The sequence below is a fragment of the Geotrypetes seraphini genome, chromosome 1 (genome assembly GCF_902459505.1).
Source record: "Geotrypetes seraphini chromosome 1, aGeoSer1.1, whole genome shotgun sequence".
Taxonomy (NCBI): domain Eukaryota; kingdom Metazoa; phylum Chordata; class Amphibia; order Gymnophiona; family Dermophiidae; genus Geotrypetes; species Geotrypetes seraphini.
In genome coordinates, this window is record NC_047084.1 from 13,989,296 (window position 1) to 14,014,631 (window position 25,336).

A 25,336-nucleotide genomic window follows, 5' to 3' on the forward strand; every position below is an offset into this window, starting at 1 on the left:
CTTCCACCTCAGGTGACCTTCCCCCTGTTTTGGAAAAGCAGGGGCAGGTTTCTGCTGGGTCCCCTGCGGTGGCAGGGAGTCCCTTGGGACCCTCGGGGGTTTTTTCCCCTGATTTATTTTTTTCTTTGTGCCGAGCCTATTTTCAGGCGGCTGGGGGTCCCGGTTGCGCGCAGGGGGTTTCGGGGGGTGGGGGTTCCTCTGCGCTCCCTGCGGCTTTGCCTCTCTCGTCGGTTGTGGCGTCCCCTCCTCCGCAGCCCTCGTCCAAGCGCCCGCGGGTGTCGTGGGACGAGGATTTATGGTCGGAGGAGCGTGTCGGTCTGGATGAGGACCTGGACTGGTCGGAGGAGTTTCAGGACCCTCTTGAGGGGACGGCCGCTGGCGGCGGCTTGTCGGGTTTCCCGTCTTCCGTCGAAGAGGCGTCGGTGGTGCGCCTTTTTCAGAGAGATGAGCTGCCGGACCTGATTCAACAGGTTTCTTCGGTGTTGCGTTTTGAAGATGCGCCGCCGGAGACTCCGCGGGTGGGGGACCCTCTGCTTCGGGGGATCCGTTCCGTTTCCCGCTCTTTTCCTATGCATCAGGATATTCGGGATATTATCCTGGAACATTGGAAAACGCCGGAGGCACCGTTTCGTTTGGCTCGTAGCATGGCTCGTTTGTATCCCATCCCAGAGGGGGATCGGGCTACTTTAGTATCGCCAGTCGTAGACGCGGTGGTCTCGGCGATTTCTAAGCGGCATACCGTGCCTGTTGAGGGCGGGTCTGTCTTGCGGGACTCTGAGGAGCGCAAATTGGAGAATATCCTTAAGCTCAATTTTCAGGTCTCGGCTTTTGGGGTCCAGGCGGCTATCTGTGGGGGGCTGGTCGCTCGCGCCGTTTTTCGGTGGGCTGAGCGCGTCCTGGATCGGGAGTTGGATGACTGGTCTCTGGTGGATCAGGAGGTGGCGAAGATTGAGATGGCGGCCTCGTTCCTCTCTGATGCTCTTTATGACTTAGTGCGAATTTCGGCTAAGTCTATGGCCTTTGGAGTGGCCGCGCGGCGTATTTTGTGGCTGCGCGCTTGGGCGGCGGATGCTGCGTCCAAAGCTAAACTTACTAAATTTCCCTTTCGGGGGTCTTTTTTGTTCGGGGAGGAATTGGATAAGTTGATTCAGACTCTGACGGACTCTAAGGTTCCCCGTCTGCCTGAGGACCGTGCCCGTCCTGCGTCTCGGGGTGGCGCGGCCCGGGGGCGTTTGCGGGAATTTCGCAAGTATCGCCCTGGGCGTGGGGCTGCTTCTTTCCCGGCTCCGGGTTTTTCCAGGGGTCGGTTCTTCCAGCGCATGCAGCCCTTTCGGGGGGCCCGTCAGGGGGCAGGGAATCCCTCCGCCGGCTCCCCCGCTTCCCGTCCTGCGCAATGACTCCTTGCCGGCGCCCCCTTTGGTTCCGGTGGGGGCCCGGCTGCGAGAATTTTTCCCAAGGTGGGCCGAGATCACGTCCGATCAGTGGGTCCTGGAGGTGGTGCGGGACGGTTATGCTCTAGAGTTCGCCCGCTCTCTGCCGGACCTTTTCCTAGCTTCTCCATGTCAGTCTCTGGGGAAGACGCAGGCCTTTCGCCAGACCCTGCAGCGCTTGCTGGATCTCAAGGCAGTGGTGCCGGTGCCCCCTCCGGAGTGGGGCACCGGCAGGTACTCCATTTACTTTGTGGTGCCCAAGAAGGAGGGGACCTTTCGGCCCATCCTCTATTTGAAAGGGGTCAACAGGGCTCTCAAGATTCCTTCTTTCCGCATGGAAACTCTGCGGTCGGTCATTCTGGCGGTTCAGCCGGGGGAGTTCCTCACTTGTCTCGATCTGACGGAGGCCTACTTGCATGTTCCCATTCGGGACTCTCATCAGCGCTTCCTGCGCTTTGCGATCTTGGGGCGGCACTATCAGTTCTGTGCGCTTCCCTTTGGTCTGGCCACGGCTCCCCGGACGTTCACCAAGGTGATGGTGGTCGTCGCGGCAGCCTTGCGGTCGGAGGGCATCCTGGTTCACCCCTACCTAGACGACTGGTTGATTCGGGCAAAGTCGTTGCAGGAAAGCTCCCGGGTTACGGCTCGGGTGGTGGAGTTTCTCCGGTCGCTGGGCTGGGTGGTCAACCTTTCCAAGAGTCGGTTGGTCCCGGCTCAGCGCCTGGAGTACCTTGGGGTTCTGTTCGACACCTCCTTGGGGAAGGTCTTCCTTCCAGAGGCCTGGGTGAGCAAGTTGCAATCGCAGATTCGTCTGCTTTTGGAGTCCCGGTGTCCTCGGGCGTGAGATTTCCTCCAGGTCTTGGGGTCGATGGCGGCATCCCTGGACGTGGTGAGGTGGGCGCGGGCCCACATGCGTCCTCTTCAGTATGCTCTGCTCCGGAGGTGGTCTCCCCAGAGGCAAGATTTGGATGTTCCGGTGCCCCTGCGGGGGTTGGCGCGCTGCAGTCTGCGCTGGTGGCTCCGGACCCCTCACCTGGTTCAGGGGGTGGGTCTGGATCTCCCACAGTGGACGGTGCTCCTGACGGATGCGAGTCTCCTGGGTTGGGGGGCTCAGTGTTTGGGTCACTCAGCTCAGGGCACCTGGTCCGCGGAGGAGGCCGCCTGGTCGATCAACGTGTTGGAGACCAGAGCGGTCTGTCTGGCGCTGTTGGCTTTCCGCTCCCTTTTGCTGGGCAAGTCGGTCAGAGTGCTGTCGGACAATGCCACGGCGGTGGCTTATGTCAATCGGCAGGGGGGCACCAAGAGCACTCCGGTGGCGCAGGAGGCGGCTCTGCTCATGGTTTGGGCGGAGTCCCATCTGCTGGACCTCTCGGCCTCTCATATAGCCGGGGTAGAAAATGTTCAGGCAGACTTCCTCAGTCGTCACTTCCTAGATCCCGGAGAGTGGTGTCTCGGCGCCGGGGCGTTTCAGTTGATAGTGCAGGCTTGGGGGCAGCCCCTGATGGACCTGATGGCCACGGGTGGCAACGCCAAAGTGCACCGCTTCTTCAGTCATCGCAGGGACGGTCTGGCCGAGGGTCTGGATGCTCTGGTCCAGCCGTGGCCAACGGAGGGGCTGTTGTATGTGTTTCCTCCTTGGCCACTGGTGGGCAGAGTGCTTCTTCGCATTGTTCACCATCCGGGTTTGGTGGTGCTGGTGGCTCCGGATTGGCCTTGACGTCCGTGGTATGCGGATCTGGTGAGGCACCTGGTGGCGGATCCTCTTCCTCTGCCTCTCTCGGCCGACCTTCTGATGCAGGGTCCCATTCCCATGTTCGACCCGTCTCCCTTCTGTCTTACGGCGTGGCTCTTGAAAGGGGTCGCCTTAGCAAGAAGGGATATTCAGACAAGGTGATCTCTACACTGTTGGGGTCCCGGAGGCTTTCTACCTCTCGGGCTTATGTGCGGGTTTGGCGTCTCTTTGAGGAATGGTGTCGGGCGCGGGGAGTGACCTCTTTTCGCGCTTCTCTGCCTATCATTCTAGAGTTCTTGCAGGATGGCCTGGATAGAGGCCTGGCTTGGTCTTCTCTTCGAGTTCATCTTGCGGCCCTGTCGGCTTTTCGAGGGTTGGTGTCAGGTCAGCGTTTATCGGCTCTTCCTGATGTAATTCGGTTTTTGCGGGCGGCCAAGTTGCTTAGGCCTCCCCTACGGCCCTCGGTTCCCTCTTGGGATCTTAATCTGGTTCTCTCTGTTTTGGTGCGCCCGCCTTTCGAGCCCTTGGATGACTGTTCTTTGAAGGACCTTACTTTGAAGGCGGTCTTTTTGGTGGCCATTACTTCTGCTAGGCGTGTTTCTGAGCTGCAGGCTTTCTCTTGTAGGGCTCCCTTCTTGGAGTTTTCTAGGGAGCGGGTCGTCTTGCGGCCTGTTCCTTCCTTTCTGCCGAAGGTTGTTTCTCCTTTTCATGTCAATCAATCGGTGGTTCTCCCGGTCTTGGGTGGTCGGGAGGGCTCTTCTGAGCAACGGCAGCTGCACAAGTTGGATGTCGGTCGGGTCCTTCGCTCTTATGTGCGCCGGACCCAGGAATTCCGGAAGTCCGATCATCTCTTTGTCCTCCTGGCGGGTCCTCGTCAGGGAGCTGGCGCTTCTAAGGCTACTATTGCGCGCTGGATCAAGGAGACGATTGCTTCCGCTTATCTTCTGAAACAGCAGCCTGTTCCGGAGTTTCTCAAGGCTCATTCCACTCGGGGTCAGGCGGCTTCTTGGGCTGAGTCGTCGCTCGTGCCTCCAGTGGATATTTGTAAGGCTGCGGTTTGGTCCTCCTTGCATTCCTTTGTTCGTCATTATCGGGTTGATGTGCAGGCGCGTCGGGACGCGGTGTTCGGTGAGCGTGTACTGGTATCGGCCCTTCGGGGGTCCCGCCCGTGAGAGGGACTGCTTTGGTACGTCCCATTCGTAAAGTTAACCTCTACTGGTCTGGAGAGTGCTAAAGAAGGAGAAATTAGGTTCTTACCTGCTAATTTACTTTCTTTTAGCTTCTCCAGACCAGTAGAGGTCCCCACCCTGTCTGTTGTTCTTGTTGTTGTTCGGGCTGTTGCGCGGGCAGTTTTTTTTTTTGTGTTTTGCTGCGGGTTCTAGTATTTTTCTAGGGCCGGGGAGATTTGAAGAACAGCGGCTGTGGCTCGTCTGGCTTAGCTGGTGAGCTGTGGGGACATTTTCCTTCGGGTATTTCTCCTCTGCATTTTCCAACAGCATTTTTTGGGTATGTTAATTATTACTCCTGTTCGGAGTATTGTTTTTTTTTCTGTTTTCCAGTTCTTGGTTCTGCTTGGCTATTCGGCAGACTGAGGGAAATAGAGAAGGGAGTATATTATATACTGTCCCACAGTTTTGTTTTCAGTCTCCACCTGCTGGTCATGATTAGATATATACCCATTCGTAAAGTTAACCTCTACTGGTCTGGAGAAGCTAAAAGAAAGTAAATTAGCAGGTAAGAACCTAATTTCTCCTTTTTTAATTGCTGCACACTAAAGTAGAGAGCTGCACGGGAATGGGGACGACAGGAATCCCGCGGGTTCCCCCTTCGGGTCACGGGGAACCCGTGGGGACGCCCCCTAGGGTTGCGGGAATCCCATGGGGAAGCCTCCGAGGGTCGCGGGGTTCCTGCGGGGCTGGACGTACTAAGTCGCACGGCTTTTCTCCCTACCTGCTCTGCTTACAGCACAGAGCCGAACGGAAGTCTTCCCGACGTCAGCGCTGACGTCGGGAAGACTTCTGTTCGGCTCTGTGCTGCAGGCAGGGTAGGTAAGGAGGAGTAGCCTCGCGGCTCGAGTGGCTACCAAGGGAGGGGGCGGTCCGCCCCGCCCCGGGTGCAGCACAGCCGGCCAGGTCCCCTTACTTTTGTGGCGCTTCCCCGACCAACCGACAACAGCCCTGGTCCGACAAACCTCCCTGCCTTTAACCGCGAATCTAAATTACCTTCTTACAGCAGCTGTAAGAAGAAAATTTAGATTCGCGGTTAAGGGCAGGGAGGTTTGTCAGACCGGGGCTGTTGTCGGTCGGTCGGTCGGAGAAGCGCCACAAAAGTAAGGGGACCTGGCCGGCTGTGCTGCACCCGGGGCGGGAGAGAAGGAGGGGGGGAGAAGGACGCTGAAAGCACTAGGGAAGACAAAGGGGTGGAGAAGGACGCTGAAAGGCCATGGGGAAGATGGGGGGGGGGAAGGACACTGAAAGCATTTGTGGAAGACAGAAGGGGGAGAAGGACGCTGACAGGACATGGGGAAGACGGGGGGGGAGAAGGACGCTGAAAGCACATGGGGAAGACAAAGGGGTGGAGAAGGACTCTGAAAGGACATGGGGAAGACAGGAAGAAGGACGCTGAAAGGACATGGGGAAGACAGAGGGGGGAGAAGGACACTGAAAGGACATGGGGAAGATGGGGGGGAGAAGGACGCTGGCAGGGAAGAAGACAGAGATGCCAGACTATGGGGGGAGCGGAGGGAAGAAGATGGGTGCCAGAACAATTTGGAAGGGGGGAGAAAGGGAGAGGCAAAGTAACAGAGCAAATGGAAGACGCAGAAGGAAGAGAGACAGTGGATGGAAGGAACTGAATGAGAACATGAGGAAAGCAGAAACCAGGCAACAAAGGTAGGAAAAGAATTCTATTTCTTTTTTTTTTTTTTTTTTTTTTTTGCTTTAGGATAAAGTAGTATATTAGTTGTGTTGATAAAAATTTATAAACAAAAGAGGCTCTGGTAGAAACCCGTTTACAAAGTATGTATTCTTCCCAATTAATATTTCCAAATTAATAAAGTCTTTTTGCTTATTTGTAAATGGGTTTCTACCAGAGCCTTTAATTCAGTAGTATAATTCAATGAAATAACTATTTCTGAAGTTTATAGGGACGGGCGGGGACGGAGGGGATTCCTCGTGGGGACGGGTGTGATTCCTCGCGGGGACGGGTGGGATTTCTGTCCCCGCGCAACTCTCTACACTAAAGGCAATAGCAGCACATGGCTATTTAATTTTAAAAAAATGTAAAATCCAGCCATTTACTGCTACAGTAAATATGGCCTTAGCGTGCAGAGAAAAAACTGTAAAAGCATGCTAAGGCCACTTTCTACTGCATCTTAGGAAAAGAATCCCTTGGCTGTCTTGAGGAAACATTTAATACAGATATTAACTTCTTTTGACTTTCAGTTGACTTTGAACCAATTCTCAGAAGGGTTTAGAGCATTTATTAATTTCATGGTTGTCTTTCTCAGCAGGGATGAGGGTGAAGCTGTTCTAGACTGTGAATATTCTTTGTTTCAATTTTTCTAATACTTTATTGTAACTACAATATTTTTTCTTGAATACATTGTATCATGTTATTTCCTCACATTATCTTAGTTGATGACCTGCATTTGTATTCTTTTTATTTTCATGTCTTAATTTTTTTTTTATTGTCTAAACTGCTTAGATGAGTGGTTCTCAGGATATCCACAGTGAATATATGTGTGATTTGCTTACCAAGAAGGCAGTGTATGCAAATCTCTCTCATGCATTTTCATTGTGAATATCCTGAAACTGAACTGAATGGGTTGAGAACACTCATCTAAGCAGTTTAGACCAGTAGTTCCCAACTCTGTCCTGGAGGACCACCAGCTAGTCAGGTTTTTGGGATAGCCTTAATGAATATGCATGAGAGAGATTTCAGGCATGCAATTTGCCCCATGCATATTCATTAGGGCTATCCGGAAAATCTGACTGGCTGGTGGTCCTTCAGGACAGGGTTGGGAACCACTGGTTTAGACCATGTACCACCCCCTCCCCCTGGGAAGCACTGGTGTATCAAATATAATAAAACACTTAACTTTTGGATGTTATAAAGCAAAAGTAAAATAATAATAATAAAAAAAAAGAAACCCGAGTCAATTTTTAATACATGTACTTAGACCTGCCAAGCCTCCCACTTCAGCTTTTGTGAGTCATCTGCACTCCGTAGATCAGACACAATTTCCTGCTGAGTGGCCTCCTTAATCCAGCAGTAACAGGAAATGCTTCATGAAATGTCCTTTCCTGTTGCTACTAATCCCGTGGCAGCAGGACATGACATTTATGAAGCATTTCCTAATGCTGCGGGATGGGGAAAGCCATTCTTTTTGCCTCTGGTGGGGCAAGGTGGAACACTGGCGGGCCAGGTGAAGCAATGGGTGAAGAAATGGGTAGAGATGAATAGAGCAGTGGATGGTGGGGCAAGCTGGGGACAGACCCTAAATCTCTCGCTGAGCGGGTTGAACCTCTTGGCAGCTCTGCTTACTACATTAGCCCCTTTTCACAGAAGTAATAAACATTCATAGGCGCCCCTATCAATTAGGTCCCATTTAACTTTGATAAGAGTTCAGAGACGAGTGTCATCAGGATACTCTATCCTGGTCATGCAGCTAAGCTGAAACACCAAGAATACTTCATATTAAAGTCTGGGCTTCTTGCAGCCTGATGTTTCCTTTGTTATGGAAGTTTCTCTTTTCTTTGAGTTAAGATATTCTGTGGCATACTGCTCTAAAAGTTATGTAAACTAATTCCAAAACAAAACTCATATCTTAGAACAGCCATTTAGAAATATTTTGCCTTCAAATATTGCTCTAACTTTCTCAATTTTCTCTTGAAGGCGCACCTAATCTGTCAGATTTACAGGATATGTATGAGAAATCTGTATATATTAGAGACCAAGTATATGTAAATTTCATGAAAATGATAGTAATCTGAAAATATGTCTTCTAGTGCAGTGTGTCTAGTGGTCCTGAACCACTTGTATCTGAAGTGGCTTGCAGAAAACTTTTAATCATTTTTTCAACTCCACCTCCTCCTCTGTCCTGAAGGCAGACTCGGTGGGCCCACCCTAGATTCTGGGGATTGCTTTTATATGTCCTTGTGGTTCAGGACCAGTAGACACATTGCACTAGAAAGGAAGTGAAGATTGGGTTCTTACCTTGATAATCTTTCTTGTAGATGTGTCTAGTGGTTCTGAAGCCCTGCCCTGTCAGGGCTTTGCCTGCCTTCTGCCTTGGAATTAGTTTGGTGCTGGATAAATCTCTGCCTTTCAGGAGAGCAAAGAAAAAAGAAAACAAAGAGAACACTCTAGACCAGTGTTCTTCAACCTTTTTACACCCGTGGACCGGCAGAAATAAAAGAATTATTTTGTGGACCGGCAAACTACTAGGGCTAAAATTAAAAAACCCCATTTACGCCCCATCTCCGCGAGCTCAGTCCCCACAAACCATCTGATCCCATCTGCACAAGCCGCAATTATGATTTTATATTGAACGTATTTTATTAAAGTATAAAAAGAAACAATATTCTGAACAATTGTGATTTTATAAATACAAATATACAGAGCAACAAAACCCCTGTCTCCCTCCCCTTCACATATATCCCCTCTACTATCAAGAAAACTGAACAAGCCAAGTTATTATAGAATGCTACATAGAAATATCATGCTAACAGAATACTGCAGTCCCCAGTTATGTCTCTAGCAGGATATATAATTCAAATCTGATATATTCTAATGACAAAATAGAAATAAAATTATTTTTTTCTACCTTTTGTTGTCTCTGGTTTCTGCTTTCATCTTCTTTTCACTCTTTTCCTTCCAGCAACTGCCCGTTCCATCCAATGTCTGCCCTCTCCCCCTTCCATATATATCTGACTTCTTTCTATGCCCCTCTTCCTTGTCCATCCTCCTCTCTCCTTTTTACATCATTCATTCCAGCTTCACTGCCTTCTTCATTTTTATCTCTCTTACACCAGATCTAGCATCTTTATCCCTCTCTTATTTCTCTGCTGACCCCCTTTCCAGCATCAATGTCTCTCTACTTTCTCATTCCTCTCTCTCCCCTTTCTCTCATCTGATCTCTCCATTCCACCCTGACCCCCTTCCCCTCCTGTAATCTCCCTGCCAGCTGTTTCCTTCCTTTTTTCCTTCCTTCCTTTTTTTCCTTCTCCCTTCCCTCCTCCCTCTATCCAACATTAACTCTCTTCCCATGCCTTTCCCTCCTCCCTCCCAGCAGCATCTCTCCTTCTTCTCCCTTCCCTCCTCCCTCTATCCAACATTAACTCTTTTCCCATCCCTTTCCCTCCTCCCCTCCCAGCAGCATCTCTCCTTCTTCTCCCTTCCCTCCTCCCTCTATCCAACAGTAACTCTCTTCCCATCCCTTTCCCTCCTCCCCTCCCAGCAGCATCTCTCCTTCTCCCTTCCCTCCTCCCTCTATCCAACATTAACTCTCTTCCCATCCCTTTCCCTCCTCCCCTCCCAGCAGCATCTCTCCTTCTCCCTTCCCTCCTCCCTCTATCCAACATTAACTCTCTTCCCATCCCTTTCCCTCCTCCCCTCCCAGCAGCATCTCTCCTTCTTCTCCCTTCCCTCCTCCCTCTATCCAACAGTAACTCTTCCCATCCCTTTCCCTCCTCCCCTCCCAGCAGCATCTCTCCTTCTAACTCCCTTCAAGTCCAGTAACAGCTCTCCCTTTTCCAGACCTTCCCAGGCTCCTACAGTGGCTTCCTCCCCTTCCAGCAGCTCTCGGTACTTGCCTGCAGGAAGTTGCCGGTAAATCACTGCCCTGGCAAATTGGAGAGCTGGTGGGAGGGGAGACAGCCACTGTGAAGGCTCCCCAGGATCTTGCTCGCACACGCTGACATCTCCCTCCACCTGTATCTGCAGCTCTCTCCATTCTACTCGCGACTTCCCCGCGGCCCTCTTCAGCAACTCGGCAGGGGCGGCGATCAAGACACGCTGCCGACGTCGGGACCTTCACTCTCTGAGTCCCGCCTATTTTGTTTCAACTTCCTGTTTCCGAACAGGTGAGACTCACAGAGAGAAGGCCCCGACGTTGGCAGCCTGTCTTGATCGCCTGAGGCTGGGAGGAACATTAATCAGCAGGAAGTGAAGTCGGCAGGAAATTTAACTGCCGACTTGATCTCGCCGGCCCTGTGCGGACCGGCAGAAATTTTCTGCGGACCGGCGGTTGAAGAACTGTGCTCTAGACAGTGTACAGTCTGCTTAAAGTCTCTGCTAGGTAGCGAGTAGCTATGAGCTCTATATAAACATGGTTGCACATGTTTTTTAATCTGTTTTTTCTTTAAACAGCTGTTTGAAAGTTATAATTTTATTGGTAATGTTTGTTACAGAGCAGAACAGAATTGTATTGTCGGGGATTCCTCCCCGTTTCGTCTTTCATTACAGTGCTGCTTGATTGCTTTTGTACGAACTGAGTGGGGGGTGGGGGGGCAGGAGCAGCTTCCTGGGAAGGAAGTAGAATTGAAAACATGATTGACAGTTTTCTGTAAAGCAAGACACTACGATTCAGGACCACTAGATTCATCTACAAGAAAGAAGATTATTGAGGTAAGAGCCTAATCTTGCTTTGCTAGGTATGCCTCCAGTAGAGGGTTGGGAATTACTGCTGTAACTGATAGCTCAAACATGCCATAACTAAAGACACACTCAAAAGACATATTTTAAAATAAATGCTTATAAAAATGAAAGCAGTTCTACCACTCTTGAATTTTCTCTCTTGGGTAAAGGTAGAATCTCTGGTTTTGTATTCTTTTTCTTTGTACTAAGTTATGTTTTTAAACATTCTACTATAGGCATCAAGAATTTGGTAAAGATGTATGAATCGCCAGGGTCTGATGATATTGCCATTCTGAAACAGAAATTAGAGAAATGTCACAGTTCAGAACTTGCTTTAACTGCATACCTGTAAGTAAAAATTGGAGAAGTTTTATATTTACTAATATAAATATTAGAGCCAGCAATTCACACATTCTTTAGCGTCAAAAGAAAAAAAAACTGTACGACAACCTCGTAGCCATTCAAGCTGCAAAACTCGACCCACAACTCTACAACCCATTGACCAGGACCACAGACTACAAAACCTTCAAAAAAGAAATAAAAACCCTTCTATTCATAAAACACATAAAACCAAACTAACACCTGCATCACCTGCTACTACTACATATGAACTTCTAATATCATGTCAACTCAGATGTAATCCTTAACAACTCTAAGAAATGTACAAACTACTCCCTAAATACTTCTAGTCTCCGGACAAACCATTTGTAATCCGCCTTGAACCGCAAGGTAATGGCAGAATAGAAATCCCTAATGTAATGCAATGTAATGTAATCTCTCCAGATCAAGCTTCCCTTGGTTAGTGTAGGCCTATTGGAAGTGGTTTAGTGGCCGCCTTGTCCCCATTTGGTGCCAGACTGAGCTTGGGGGGGACCCTTTCGGGGGTCCGTCCAACCTTGGAGGTGTCGCACTCGATGGTTCATGAGTTGAGTCCCTCCCCCCATTTCCTCTACCTCCCCAAAATTTTTCTAGAGATGCCTCCTCAGCTGCAAACCTTGCCACCGATACCGGCAAGGCATATGGCTTAGAGAGCCAGTGGAATCTGTTGTGACAGGGAAAAAAAACAAAAAACTGAGGTAGTGCAGTTAATTGTTATTGCTTTTTATTGCTAACTAGCGCTTTTTCCCATAGCTAGGTTGCATATTGCGCAATGATTATTTTTAAAGGGAAAAAGTGTTCATTGTGCTCCAGATTAGAGGTCGATGTGGCCAGCCTGGTATGCCAGCCACCACGAAGGGAAATCCTCATCGGCTTTGGGTGCCGGTGTCCAGGTAACCCCTTTGCAAGTGCCTCGCACGCCGGCAGCTGACAGCAGGAAAGCCCAGGCTTCCCTCGCCGCCCACACAGTGATTACCCCAGTCACCGACGGTCAGGGAAATAAGGTTTTTTTACCACCGATGCTGTTGGGGACTCCTTTACCGCTGCTGCCAGCTTGTCTGCTTTAGCGGCTGGGACAATTCAGGCTTTTCAGCTGCTACAGGCCTCAGGGGCATGTTTCTCGGTGGCCTTTGTGCCAATTTTGGGGGTTTTTTTCTGATTTTGTTTTCGCCTTGTATAAGACTTATCTTTAGGAGGCTGGAGGTCCTGCTTCTGCCCTGGGGATCTCCGGTTTGGCATCCCTCATTGCCAGTTTCATCCGTGTTTCCTCTCATCCAAGCAGCCGAGGGTCTCTTAGGACGATGATTTTTTCTATGGGGAGAAGTTTTATCTTGAAGAGGACCTGGACCCTTTAGGAGACTTCCAGGATCTTCTTGGGGAGGGGTTGGGGGTGGGATGGAATGGATGCCGCTGGTGGCGGTTTTCGGTTCCGTCAGCTGGCGAGGATGCTTCGGTGGTACACATCTTTCAGTGGGAAGAGCTCCAGGAGCTTACCTTATATACTCGACCCCCAAAAAGGAGGAAAAATGGTTGACTCGAATATAAGTCAGGCATCTTAATATTCAAGTGCCCTCCCCTGTCAGGCACTGCACCCAGCACCCTTCCTTCCCTTCCTCCCATATCAAGCTCAGCACCCTTCCTTCCCTCCCTCCCGTTTCTAAGTTTATTTAATCTTTGATATACCGTTTATCAAAAGCATACCTAAATGGTTTACAATTATCAAAATATTGTTAAAATAAAACAAAAAGTAAAAAGTGGAGGGGACAACAGAACAAATAGGTTTACTGGAACAAAAAGGAAAAATGGAAAAAGGTGAGAACTTAAATACAATGAGAAAATAAAATCTTAAAAGGGAGGGAAGAAATGGAGGGGCTTTAGCACACTAGGGTAGGGGTCGCTTCAAAAGAAGCATTTCAATTCGGTACTGCCGACTGCATAGAAGCTGTTAGGGCTCTAAATGAATGAAATCAGAGTGAGTAGGCGTCTTTAAAGAGGAATGTTTTTAGTTTACATTTGAATTTTTCAAGAGATGTTTCTTGTCTAAGATCTGATGGAATGCTCTGCACCTAGCACCCTTCCTTTCTTCCCCTATCAGACTCTGCACCCTCCCTCCCACGCTCTACCCTTTGCCCCCCCCCCCTCCCTGCCCTATCCTAATACCTCTGCCGATCCCTGGTGGAGGTGCAATGGGAAGGAGAAAGCTTTCCGAACTCCTGCTCTGCTGCACAGATCGAGTTTCTTCGGCTGAGCGGTATAAGCAGGAGCGTGATTTGGTGCTGCTGCTCGGCACTGAGTGGCTTCCTTACTGTGAATTCTCACGAGAATTCGCAGGAGTCAGTAAGGAAACTGCTCAACACTGAGTATCAGCGCTAAATCGCGCTCGTGCTGCTCAGCCGAAGAACTTGATCTTCGCAGCCGGTTAGCAGTGAGGCAGGAGTTCGGAAAGCTTGCTCCTTCCCGCTTCACCTCTACCATGGATCGGCAGAGTGCCCGCTGCACCTCCACCAGGGATCGGCAGAGATATGAGGATAGGGCAGGGAGGAGGGGGCAGAGCCTGGCGGCGGCCTCAGCAACCTGAAAAATTCTGGGAGGGGGCATTGGTTCGAATATAAACTGGGACCCCCATTTTTTGGCCCAAAAATCCCAGTTTATATTCAAGTATATACGGTATTCTTCAGGTTTCAGTGTTGCATTTCAAGGAAGACACGAAGGAGCCCCCGCGTGTGGTGGACCCTTTGTTTCAGGGGATCAGCTCAGCATCCTGTTCTTTTCCTATGCATCGGGATATTCAGGATATAGTGCTTGCGCAGTAGAAAGTGCCGGAGGTGCCCTTTCTTTTTACGCGCTCTATGGCTCGCCTGCATCTCATCCCTGAGTGGGATAGGGATATCTTGAAGTTGCCAGCGGTAAACGCAATAGTCTTGGTCATCGTGGAAGTGGCATAGGGTGCCCGTTGAGGGCGGCTCAGCCTTGAGGGACTCTGAGGAGCATAGGTTAGAGGCCCTCCTTAAGCAGAATTTTGATATCACTGCCTTTGCAGTCCAGACGGTGATGTATGGTGGTCTAGTATCTCTCTTGTTTTCAGTGGGTTGAGTGTATCCGTGACCGTGAGTCTGATGACTGGTTCTTGGTGGAACAGGAAGTAGCCAAAATTGAGTTGGGTGCTTCTTATTTCTCTAATGCCATGTATGACCTGTTGCGGGTTTAGGCCAAGTCCATTTATCTCAGGGTGGCCGCTCGTCATACCTTGTGGCTCTGGACTTTGTCAGTGGATGCGGCATCTAAGGCTAAGCTGACAAAATTTCCCTTTCCAGTTTTTTTTTGTTTGGTGAGGATTTGGACCAGTTGGTCCAGACCTTAATGGACTCTAAGGTGCCTTGTCTTCCTGAAAATTGTGCCCCCCCCCCCCCCCAATCTGTGCGGGGTGACATTGTTCAGGGGCGTTTGCGTGATTTCTACAGATATTGCCCTGATCGAGGGGCTGCTTTTTTTCCTACCTCTGGGTCTCCCTGGGGCCGTTTCTTTCAGCGCATGCAGTCCTTTCGGAGGGGACCATTGGGGAAGACATGATTCCTCTGCCGGTCATCCCGCAGCCCGTCCAGGCCAATGAATTTCCCAGATCCTCCCTTGGTTCCGGTGGGTACTCAGTTGTGAGACTTTTACCAGGAGTGGGCCGAGATCACAATAGATCAGTGGATCCTGGAGGTGGTTTGGGAAGATTATGCTCTGGAGGTTTCCTGCTCCTTGCCAGATCACTTTCTCTTTTCTCCTTGTCAGGTGGCATGGAAGAAGCGGGCTTCAAAGATTGCTAGATCTCAAAGCGGTAATGCCAGTGCCTCCACAGGAGTATGGCACCGGCCAATATTCGATTTACTTCATGGAGCCCAAGAGGGGATTTTTTTCGGTCCATCTCGGATCTGAAAGGAGTCAACTGGGCTTTGTGAGTTCCATCTTTTTGCATGGAGACCCTGAGATCTGTCATTTTGGCGGTTCAGCCGGGGGAATTTCTGACCTACTTGCATGTTCTGATTCGTGCCTCCCATCAGCAGTTCCTTTGCTTTGCGATCTTGGGATGGCACTTCCTTTTGGTCTGGCCACAGCTCCACGGACGTTATTGTGGTCGTGGCGGTGACCTTGCACAAGGAGAGCATTCTGGTTCACCCATATCTGGGCGACTGGTTGATCCAAGCAAAGTCTTTTCAGGAGAGTTCACGAGTTACGGCTTGGGTTGTGGAGTCCCTGCAGTCACTGGAATGGGTAATCAACTTGTCCAAGAGCCGTCTCAGCGCCTGGAGTACCTTGGGGTTATTTTCAACACCAGCTTGGGGAAGGTCTTCCTGCCAGAGGCCCGAGTGGTCAAGTTGCAGTCGCAGATTCGTCTTCTGATGGCTTCCCAGTGTCCTCGGGCGCAGGTTTTTTCTTCAGGTCTTGGGGTTGATGGCGACTTCCCTGGACGTGGCAGTGGGCCTGGGCTCACATGTGCTTGCTTCAGCATGCTCTGCTTCAGTGATGGTCATCCCAGGTGCACGATTTGGCTCTCCTGTTCCTCTGCGTGAGTTAGTTCGTCGCAGTCTCCATTGGTGGCTGCAGTCTTCCAATCTGGTGCAGGGAGTGAGTCTGGCTCAGCCCCAGTGGACAGTGCAGACTCCTATGGACGCCAGACTCCTATGTTGGGAGCTCAGTGTCTCGTTCACTCGGCTCAGGGCAGCTGGTCTCCGGAGGAGGCATCTTGGTCGATCAATGTTCTGGAGACCAGAGCTATCTGGCTGGCGTTGCTAGTGTTCCAGACGTTGACAGACAAGTCTGTTCGGGTTCTCTCAGACAATTCCCCGGCGGTGGCTTATGTCAGTGGTCAGGGGGGAACCAGGTGTCTGGTGCCACAGGAGGCTGCCCTGCTCATGGTATGGGCAGAAACTCATCGTTGGGACCTCTCAGCTTCCCACATAGTAGGAGTGAAGAATGTCCAGGCGGGCTTCCTCAGTCGTCATGTGCTAGATCCCAGAGAGTGGTGTGTCTGTCCTGCTTTTTTGAGCTGATTGTCCAGTCTTGGGGACAACAGGCATGGACCTGATGGCCACAAATGTCAACACCAAAACCCCATGGTTCTACAGTCGGCGCAAGAATGTTCAGGCCGAGGGGCTAGATGCTTTGGTACCACCGTGGCCGATGATGGGCAGAGTCTTTCTTCACATTGCTTTGCTGTGTCCTCTCCTCCAAACCTAGCAGTCAGTGGTGTAGTGAGGGTAGGAGCTCTCCCCTCCCTCTTCCTCCACCGTGTCTCTTGTGCTCTGTAAATCACCTCATATCCCTTGCAATTTCTCTTGCAACTCCTTTTACCAACATTCTGTCTCCTCACTCAGATCAGTTACCTTTTCTCTCTGTTCCTCTATCCTCAAATTCTCACTATCAGCTCCCCTTCAGCCCGGCAGTCTTCCTCTCACTGTATGTTCCCTCAGACCAACAATTCTCCCTTATTTTTCTCAGACCAAGCTCAGCAATATCTCTCTCTGTCTCTCAATCTTTATATCCAATAGTCCAGCATTTTTAAACTGGTGTGCCATGGTCTAGAAAGCCCTTCATAACATGTTCATTTATAATTTTTACTTATTCATTGGTCTTCAGAAGTGCCAGTATTAGCCAATTGGTTTGAGTGGCCAAATACTATGTGGCACTAGCCTCATCAGACCATTATGTTTTATATAAAGTGCTTTAGTGCATTAGTGCTTCTATACTTCAGTGCTTGAATAAATAAATAAATACTTAATCTTTCAACTTATCTATTTTCTGCATTTTCTGAGTTTTCCCTTTGACAGTAGTTATCGGGAAGAGACCTGTCATTCTGACATGTTTCGCCCGAAGGCTGTATCAAGAAAAAGTCCCCTGCAATAAAATGCATTCATTAAACTCAGTATAAGATATCAATTTAATTAAAAGACCTTTCTGCTATTGCAAACATCTCTGAAAGCATCTTTAAAGAAAGGGGTTCTTCCCAACCGGCAAGTCCTTTAGTAGTTGAATAGTTACCCCTTCTGCTTTAGCTCCACACCATCCCGATCATTGGTAATTTTGTGACAAAGATGGCTGCGGCTTAGATGCTTTTAGAGATGTTTGCAATAGCAGAAAGGTCTTTTAATTAAACTGATATCTTATACTGAGTTTAGTGAATGCATTTTATTGCAGGGGACTTTTTCTTGATACAGCCTTCGGGTGAAACATGTCGGAATGACAGGTCCCTTCCCGATAACTACTGACAAAGGGAAAACTCGGAAAATGCAGAAAAAAGATAAGTTGAAAGATTAAGTATTTATTTATTTATTCAAGCACTGAAGTATAGAAGCACTAATGCACTTTATATAAAACATAATGGTCTGATGAGGAGGCTTGTGCCACGTAGTATTTGGCCACTCAAACCAATTGGCTAATACTGGCACTTCTGAAGACCAATGAATAAGTAAAAATTGTAAATGAACATGTTATGAAGTACTGTTTGTGGAGAACACGAGTGATAGTATAACAGTACATAGGACTGCTGTACACATTACTTATATGATCTAGAAAGCAGTATGGGAACAGAGTCCTCAGGGTTCCGATAGGGATAGAAATAGTTCTTGTAGGAGTTCAAGCCTCTCAATGACCATCTACCTACCCAGGGTCCTCCAAGATGTCCAAATACAGGCACATTCTTCCTTCAATAATTTAGCATAATAGATGGGGGAGCTTTACTAGAATATGGTGCAAATTTGACCATTGGTGCACGTCATCATTGTAATTGGAACACCAGAGACATCTCTAGCAGAGAGGGAATGGGGGAGAGGGAGGGTGGGAGATCTTTGGGATTAAACTGTTAAATGGCTATTCTTATGATTTGCTCTGTTGGGGGTGGGAGTGTTATTGACTTTCCAAGAGATGGTTTCAGTAATTCTTTATTGCATTCTGTACTATTTGCTGTGTCATTAAATGGGCTTGACTTTTTTGATGTGTTTAAGCTTTTATTGAAAAATATGCAAATTACAAAAAAAAAAAAAAGAGGAGCCTGAAGCAGATGCTTTTTAGTTGAAGAAAGTAGAGCTTGGGAGAAGCACCTCAGCACATGATCCATCTTTTTGTGAGAATTCAGTTGCTGCTTTGTTTAGTATTTTGGGTTTTTTTTTTCTTTTCTCAGGAAGAAGAGAAAAGGCTATGAAGATGACGAATATATTACCAAGAAACCTAAGCTAGATGAGGTTAGATCAGCCTATTTTTCCTTATTTTTATATTAATTTAAAGACTCCTACTGTATGATCCTACTGTATGAAATACATTGTGGCTTCTATGTAACTTGAGTGGAAGATGGTGTTTTTTTATTTTTCCAATTTTTGATCAATTTTACAAAACCTAAAATCTGAATTTTTTTTTTTGCCTTGAAAATCTCCCAAACCTTTGGAGAACTATGTTGTTTATAAACAGCCATGTTGAAGCTGGCCAATGGAGGAGGTAAGTACAGGTAGGCAGTGTTCTCCCAACTGGTTCCAATTTTTACAATTCTGCATAAAATATTTAAAAATTTTGTGCAAGGTATTTGAAAATTCTGCATTGTGTATAGTGTTTCTGTACAGAATTTCCCCTGTTGAGGCAGGTGACCAAACGCTCAGCTAGCCTGGTAGGGAGGCCTTCATTACTTTGAGAACGCGGTTATTCTGTTCACCAGGTGGCAGACCTTTCGCAGGCTAGGAAACACAAATTTTAGTTTATTTATTCAATCAATTTTCTATACCGTTCTCCCAGGGGAGCTTAGAATGGTTTACATGAGTTTATTCAAGTACTCAAGCATTTTCCCGGTCTGTCCTGGTGGGCTCACAATCTATCTAATGTACCTGGGGCAATGGGATTAAGTGACTTGCCCAGAGTCACAAGGAGCAGCGTGAATTTGAACCCACAACCTCAGGGTGACAAGGCTGTAGCTTTAACCACTGCGCCATACTCTCCCCTCCTCCTTAGGGTGACTGTATGATCTAGGAGTCGGACACTGTTTCTGAATTATGAAATTTTTGTGGTCTGAATCTCGGAACCATTGTTCTTCCCCTGCACAGTCCCAATCTGTCTCCACGGTGTCTGCGATTCAGCCTGCCACTGTTCTTGCACTGTTTGACCCTGATCTGTGGGATCCTGATGTGGATAACTCGCTTGCTGACCTTATTTGCAGGTGCAGCGCTTCCTGGGGCGGGAGATCAGGGACTGTGTGCGGGATCTGTGGATTCCTCTGGAGTTTTGGAGCTTGGGGATGCTCACACAGTCCTGCGCTTATTTAAATCTGTGGTTTTGCTGGACCTTGCTTATGAATCTTTGCAGGAGTTCAATTTGGTCATTTATCTGGCTCCATCCACTTCTTCCTCCTGGCTTTGTGATGTGTACTTGCAGTTTGCTACCTTTCTCTGGCACCCTGATGAGCATCCTGGTATCGGAACAGTGACTCTCCGGAGGGTGCTCTGAAAATTGCTAGAGCTATATCGCGCTCGTATCCCCTGGCACAGGAGTGTCAGCAGATTTTGGGTCAGTCCAGGGTGGATTCTCTGGTGGCGTACCTCTTCTTTGACTAAACGCACCTCTCTTCCCAGTGAGGGTGCTGTAGTGTTATATGCAGAATTGCTGTTTGCATGGGGTACTCAGGAAAAACTTTTGACACTGCTGCTTAAAATTAATGCTGCTTCGGCAATGTCTTGTGTAGCACACACCTGTTTCTCTCAAATGCGCATACTGGAGGTGGAGGTTCCCCCTCCTCAACTTTTCTGGGCGGGGACAGATTATATGGCTGATGCATTTTATGACCTTATGGGAATTTGGGCAAAGATGCTAGTGTACTCCATCTCTGCTAACAGAATGGTTTGGTTCAGACAGTGGGCAGGTGATTCCACTTCAAAGGCTACTTTGGCTAGACTGCCTTTTCAGGAGCAGCAATTGTTTTGCAAGGATCTGGATGCCCTTATGGATTTGGTGATGGACCGTCATCTTAGGACTCTGCCTGATAGAAGACCCAGACCCTCCTGGGGTTCTGGTCATTTTAATTTTTGTGGCTCATAGCGAGCCCGACCGTATGCAAGTGCCACATCGCAGTTTTACAGGGCTACCAATGATGATATAACGGCTACAGGTGTTCCCAGCCTTCCACCTCCAGTTCTGTGCCCCCTGTGGAAGAGACACAATGGCACCAGACCAAGGGATGCCTCCCTTCGGATAAGGGGCCGGCTCTCGGTTTTTCTTCCTGCCTGGATACGTATGATACGTATTACGTCCAACAAGTGGGTCTTGGATATTATTTGTTCGGGCTACAAGCTGGTATTTGCCTGGCCTCGGCCAGATTGGTGGACTCTCCTACAGGTCACCCGGCCAAAGCATTCAGAGTTCAAGCCATCGTTTGGTGCTTGCTGGATATTCAAGCTATAGAGCCGGTGCTGCCCAAACACTCAGGTTCAGGCAGGTGCTACCCAGACACTCAGGTTTATATTTTCTTGTGACCAAGAAAGGCTCAGAAGATTGGAGGCCTATTCTGGATCTTCAGCTTGTGAATGCAGCTCTCGAGGTTCCATGCTTTTGAATGGAAGCCGTATGTTCAGTCATTGCAGCATTAGCCCCAGGAGAGTTTCTTACCTCTCTCGATGTCATATTTGCACATTTCCATTCTTCCGGTCCATCACAACATTTTGTGGTTTCATGTTCTGGAACTGCTTTACTAATTCTCGGCTCTGTCTTTTGAGCTGGCGACAGTGGCCTGGACCTTCACCAAGGCGATGGTTGTGGTGGCTTACATGCGAAAGATGGGTCTCCAGGTTTTCCCTTTATTGAGGTGCTGGAGGACGTGGGCTAGCTTGTCAACTTCAGGAAGAGCCATCTGATTCCCATGCAGTCGCTAGACTATCTGGGAGTTCTGTTTGACTCTGCTGCAGGCCGCGTCTACCAGAAGTCCGCTGGCAGAAACTGCCCAAACTTCACTTCTATAGCAGCTGGCTCCGTCGGCATGGGATTATCTTTAATTTCTGGGATCCATGGTTGCCACGCTGGATGTGGTTCCTTGGGTGAGGGTGCACATGCATCCTCTTCAGCATGCTTTGCTCTCTTGCTGGTCTCTTCACAAGGATGTCTTGCAGGCCTGTCTACTTTTGACTCTGGATGCCTGAGCAGGCATGGACTGGTGGCTTCTCCTGTAACTGCTCCTGTAATTCTCCTGTAATTGCCTCCTGGATCGTGGTGAGGTCAGATGACCAGCTTTCGGGGCTGGGGAGCCCATTGCAATCGTTCAGGGGAGTTGGATGCCCTCTCAGTGAAAATTGTCTAATCAACCAGTTACAGCTCAGAGCCATTCAGCTAGCTAAGGTGAGATTACAGAAGACTCTGGGGGACAAAGCGGTCAGGGTCTTCTCAGGCACTGCAACAGCAGTAACCTAAGTCAGTTACCAGGGAGGGTCCAAGAGCACTCCTCTGGCTCAGGTAGCCTGCCTTTTCTTTAGGCAGAACATCACCTCCTAGCGCTGACAGCAGCGCATGTGGCGGGAGTAGACAGTGTTTAAGCAGACAACTTCAGCTAACAGACAGATTCCGGATCCAGGCGAGTGGGCCCTGTTCACAGCGGCGTTCCAAGCAATATTGAGGTGCTGGGGTTGGGCCCACTTTGACCCCATGGCCACAGCAAGAAACATGAAAGTTGATCGCTGCTTCAGTCGAAGATCCGAGCCTGGAAACGAGGGGCTTGATGCTCTGGTGTAGCTGTGGTCTTGGGAGATTCTCCTGTATGTCTTTCTTCCTTGGTTGATGTTCGGCCGGGCCATTCAATGGATCATGGCCCATTCGGGCCGTGCCATTCTGGTGACTCTAGATTGGCCTCGCAGACCATGGTATGCAGATCTGTGTCTGTGCAGGAATTGCAGCCTTCAGCTGAGCACCTTTCCCAACCTCCTCCCACTGAGTTCATTGCCCTTAGAGCAGGGGTGTCAAAGTCCCTCCTCGAGGGCCACAATCCAGTTGGGTTTTCAGGATTTCCCCAATGAATATGCATGAGATCTATTAGCATACAATGAAAGCAGTACATTCAAACAGATCTCATGCATATTCATTGGGGAAATCCTGAAAACCCGACTGGATTGCGGCCCTCGAGGAGGGACTTTGACACCACTGCCTTAGAGGATCTGTGTCCCTTTATGCTTACAGCATAGCTCTTGAGTGCACAGCCTTAGAGCACAGAGGATATTCTGCTAAGGTTGTTGATACTCTCAAGTCTAGAAATAGTTCACAGTTTTAGCTTAATGCTATGATGTGGAAGGCCTTCCAACGTTGGTGTGCCCAGGACCAGGTAGACCTTTATTGAGCTCTGTTCTCATTTTCTTACCTTTCTTCAGGCTGGGTTGGATAAAGGCCTCACTGTGGCTTCTCTTCAGGTCCTGATGTTTGGGCTCTCTTGTTTTAGATCCTGGGAATGTTGGTCCTTGTTTGCATCTCATCCTGCTGTCATCCAGCGATTGGCTGGCCTGGAACCTTCTCCCTGATGTCAGAATTGACATGGGGTGGGAAGGCCACATGCAGCATGAGTCGCTGTATGCACCATGGCCTGTCCCTGTGCGGAGTTTCTGTTGGGGGTGGGATGGAGTGTGTTGGCTCCAGCGAGGTCGCAGGGTCAGCTTTGGGAGTGGGGAGTAGTGCAACAGGCAGGGAGGGACCCTAGTGCCTGCAGCTTTAGCGGCAGCCAGGCCATGTACCCCCAAGGGTATGCATACAACGTGTTGAGAAACACTGACCTAATGTATGGCCTCCTGTATATATTAACAGAAACAAGATTATCCAGGTAAGAACTTAATCTTTCGATTTAAATTGAGGGTTAAGTAACCTGCTCAAGATAAAAAGAAGCAGTGGAATTTGAACTTAGCTCCCCTAGTTCTCAGCCTACTGTTCTGACCATTAGATTATTCTTTTCAAATGTTAAATTTTATGTCAGATGATGTCTGCTGAATTTTGTAGACAATTGCTTGCAGGAACATCATGTTTATAAAATGATGAATATTACGGAAAGAGATTGATCCACTGCTGTGACCCACAAGTAAGCTTATATTGTACAAATTGACCATGGTATTTTGGGGTCATTGCCAATAAGCACAGAGAGTAGTTAGGGAGATAAATGTTCATTCACTTTTTTTCTACTTATATGGGCTTATATTTAGTTAAATGTATGACCTTACTCTGATTTGTGTTCTCTTCTGATTTTAGGAAGAATGGACTGATGATGACTTGGCAGATTCACTATAAAGTTTGTGGAAGAAAACAACATGGAAAGCTTGCATAATTAAAGAGCAGAATGAAGACAAAGAAAAAAAACTTGTTGTCATCAAGTCTGTCTAATTAGAGGCATATCCTGAACTTAGTACTTTCAAGTGCCAAAGAAGCAGCAGGATGACTCTTCTGTAATGGTGGTTATTGCTAGCATATGACTAGGATTCAAGGATTGAGTTTCTAAGGAGGTTTCCCTTCCATTCCATGACGAAGCAGATATGACATGCCTGCTAGGTGGACAGAAAACTGTTAGGGTGGAAGAGGCAGAGAAAAAGAGATAAAAAAATAGCAAAGAACTGGTGCTTGGAATTTTTTTTAAAGTCTCCCTCTGCAACTTCCTTCTTCAGTTCAAACTCAAATATGAGAATATTTTCTAATTCACATTATGTGTTGATGCTGTATTCTGCTTGGGAAAGCACAGCTGAAATCTTCACTGTTACAATAAACATTTATTTTACTATATTTAAGTTTTAATACTTTTATCAGTGACTTCCTAACTTTTATCAGTGACTTCCTAGCTTTTATTTGATATATTTTATATGAAAATCACAAGATACAGCATATAATTAAATTACTACAACATGCACTAAATACCAACTCACAGGAGCCTATAACCAACCCATTTTCCTTCTCCCTCTTCCTCTCAACCAGGATAAGTAACACTCACCAGCTGATCATCCCCACCTCCAAGGGAGTGAAATAGAAGTGGATATTCAACGCCCTCTTCACATATGTTGTCGCTATGAAAACCTGGAACACCCAACACTCATAAGGACTGAACAGAACTCCCTTGTCTTCAGGAAAAAATCAAAAACTTACCTATTTGATAAATTAATTTAACTCAGTGACTCTACATGCGCTCTTGATAATGTAACAGATCTCTACAGTGCATTACAACTGTCTCCCCCAACAGTACTCTGAGACTTCTCCCTATTGTAAGAGTTCTTCTGCCTCAACGTATTGTAGCTGCTTCCCCACTCACAACAATGTAGCCCTCCTCCACAATGCTTTATTTTTGTAACTCCCTTTAATGACAGTTATGCCTTCTTGTTCTATGTGATGTAACATTTCCCCATGATGTTGCATGGGCCTCTTGTAAATCACGACCTATTCTGGAGAAGTGTGATTAAGAAATCCCGATTAGATGAGATTCTTTTCCTTTTAAAAACTGCCTCAGCTATAAAAGCAGATCAATTAGATGTATAAATAAAATCATAGTAAATGACAGCAGATAAAGAACTGAATAGTCCATCAAGTCTTTGATATTACTGAGTCATAGATGTCCCCCTGGCACTGTCCTTAGAACCTTCAGTACTGAGCTTCAATCGTAACTCCAGTAGTTGGAACCTAACTGCTGAAGTTGCTGTCAAAGCTCATTCCAGCCTATCCGAACCCTCTCATTTGCAGGATACAGACCATAAAAGTGTACTCGGCACCATCTTAATGTTCCAAGTTACTGGAATTCCTTTGGAAGTCCTTCCCAGCCCATTCTAAACTGAATTGCCATATACAGGTCACAGACCACATATGTACTTTTGATTTTTCATACTAAGACTTCATGGTAACAAATTTTCTGTAAGTCACTCTTTGAATGTTAGTACTGGGACAGTTTTTCCTGATGCCTAGCTGGTTTATAAGGCTATCTACTTGTGCCTGAAAAAATTCATGCCTCCTTGCTTCCATTTTCATACCCACTGTTACAAGAAGGTAGGCAGATATTCAGCAATAGTAGCATACCTTTTCCTATCTACATCTTCTCTGCTTGGTATACTTAAGAACATAAGAATAGCCTGGGTCAGACCAATCCATCTAGCTCAGTAGCCCATCCTTATGGTCAATCCAGGTCATTAGTACCTGGCAAACTCCC

At 48.1% G+C, this 25,336-nt stretch overlaps 1 protein-coding gene across 1 annotated transcript in view; it reads left to right on the forward strand.

Annotated features, from left to right (window-relative positions):
* The window catches only part of CCNH (cyclin H), a 90,924-nt gene extending 66,993 nt beyond the window's left edge, over positions 1–23,931 (forward strand). Inside the window, exons 7-9 of the mRNA XM_033922415.1 lie at positions 11,037–11,148; positions 18,341–18,401; positions 23,407–23,931. Of these exons, the coding sequence (XP_033778306.1) occupies positions 11,037–11,148; positions 18,341–18,401; positions 23,407–23,445 (212 nt within the window). The 3' untranslated portion in view covers positions 23,446–23,931. The remainder of the gene's footprint in view (positions 1–11,036; positions 11,149–18,340; positions 18,402–23,406) is intronic.
* Positions 23,932–25,336: the final 1,405 nt, after the last annotated feature.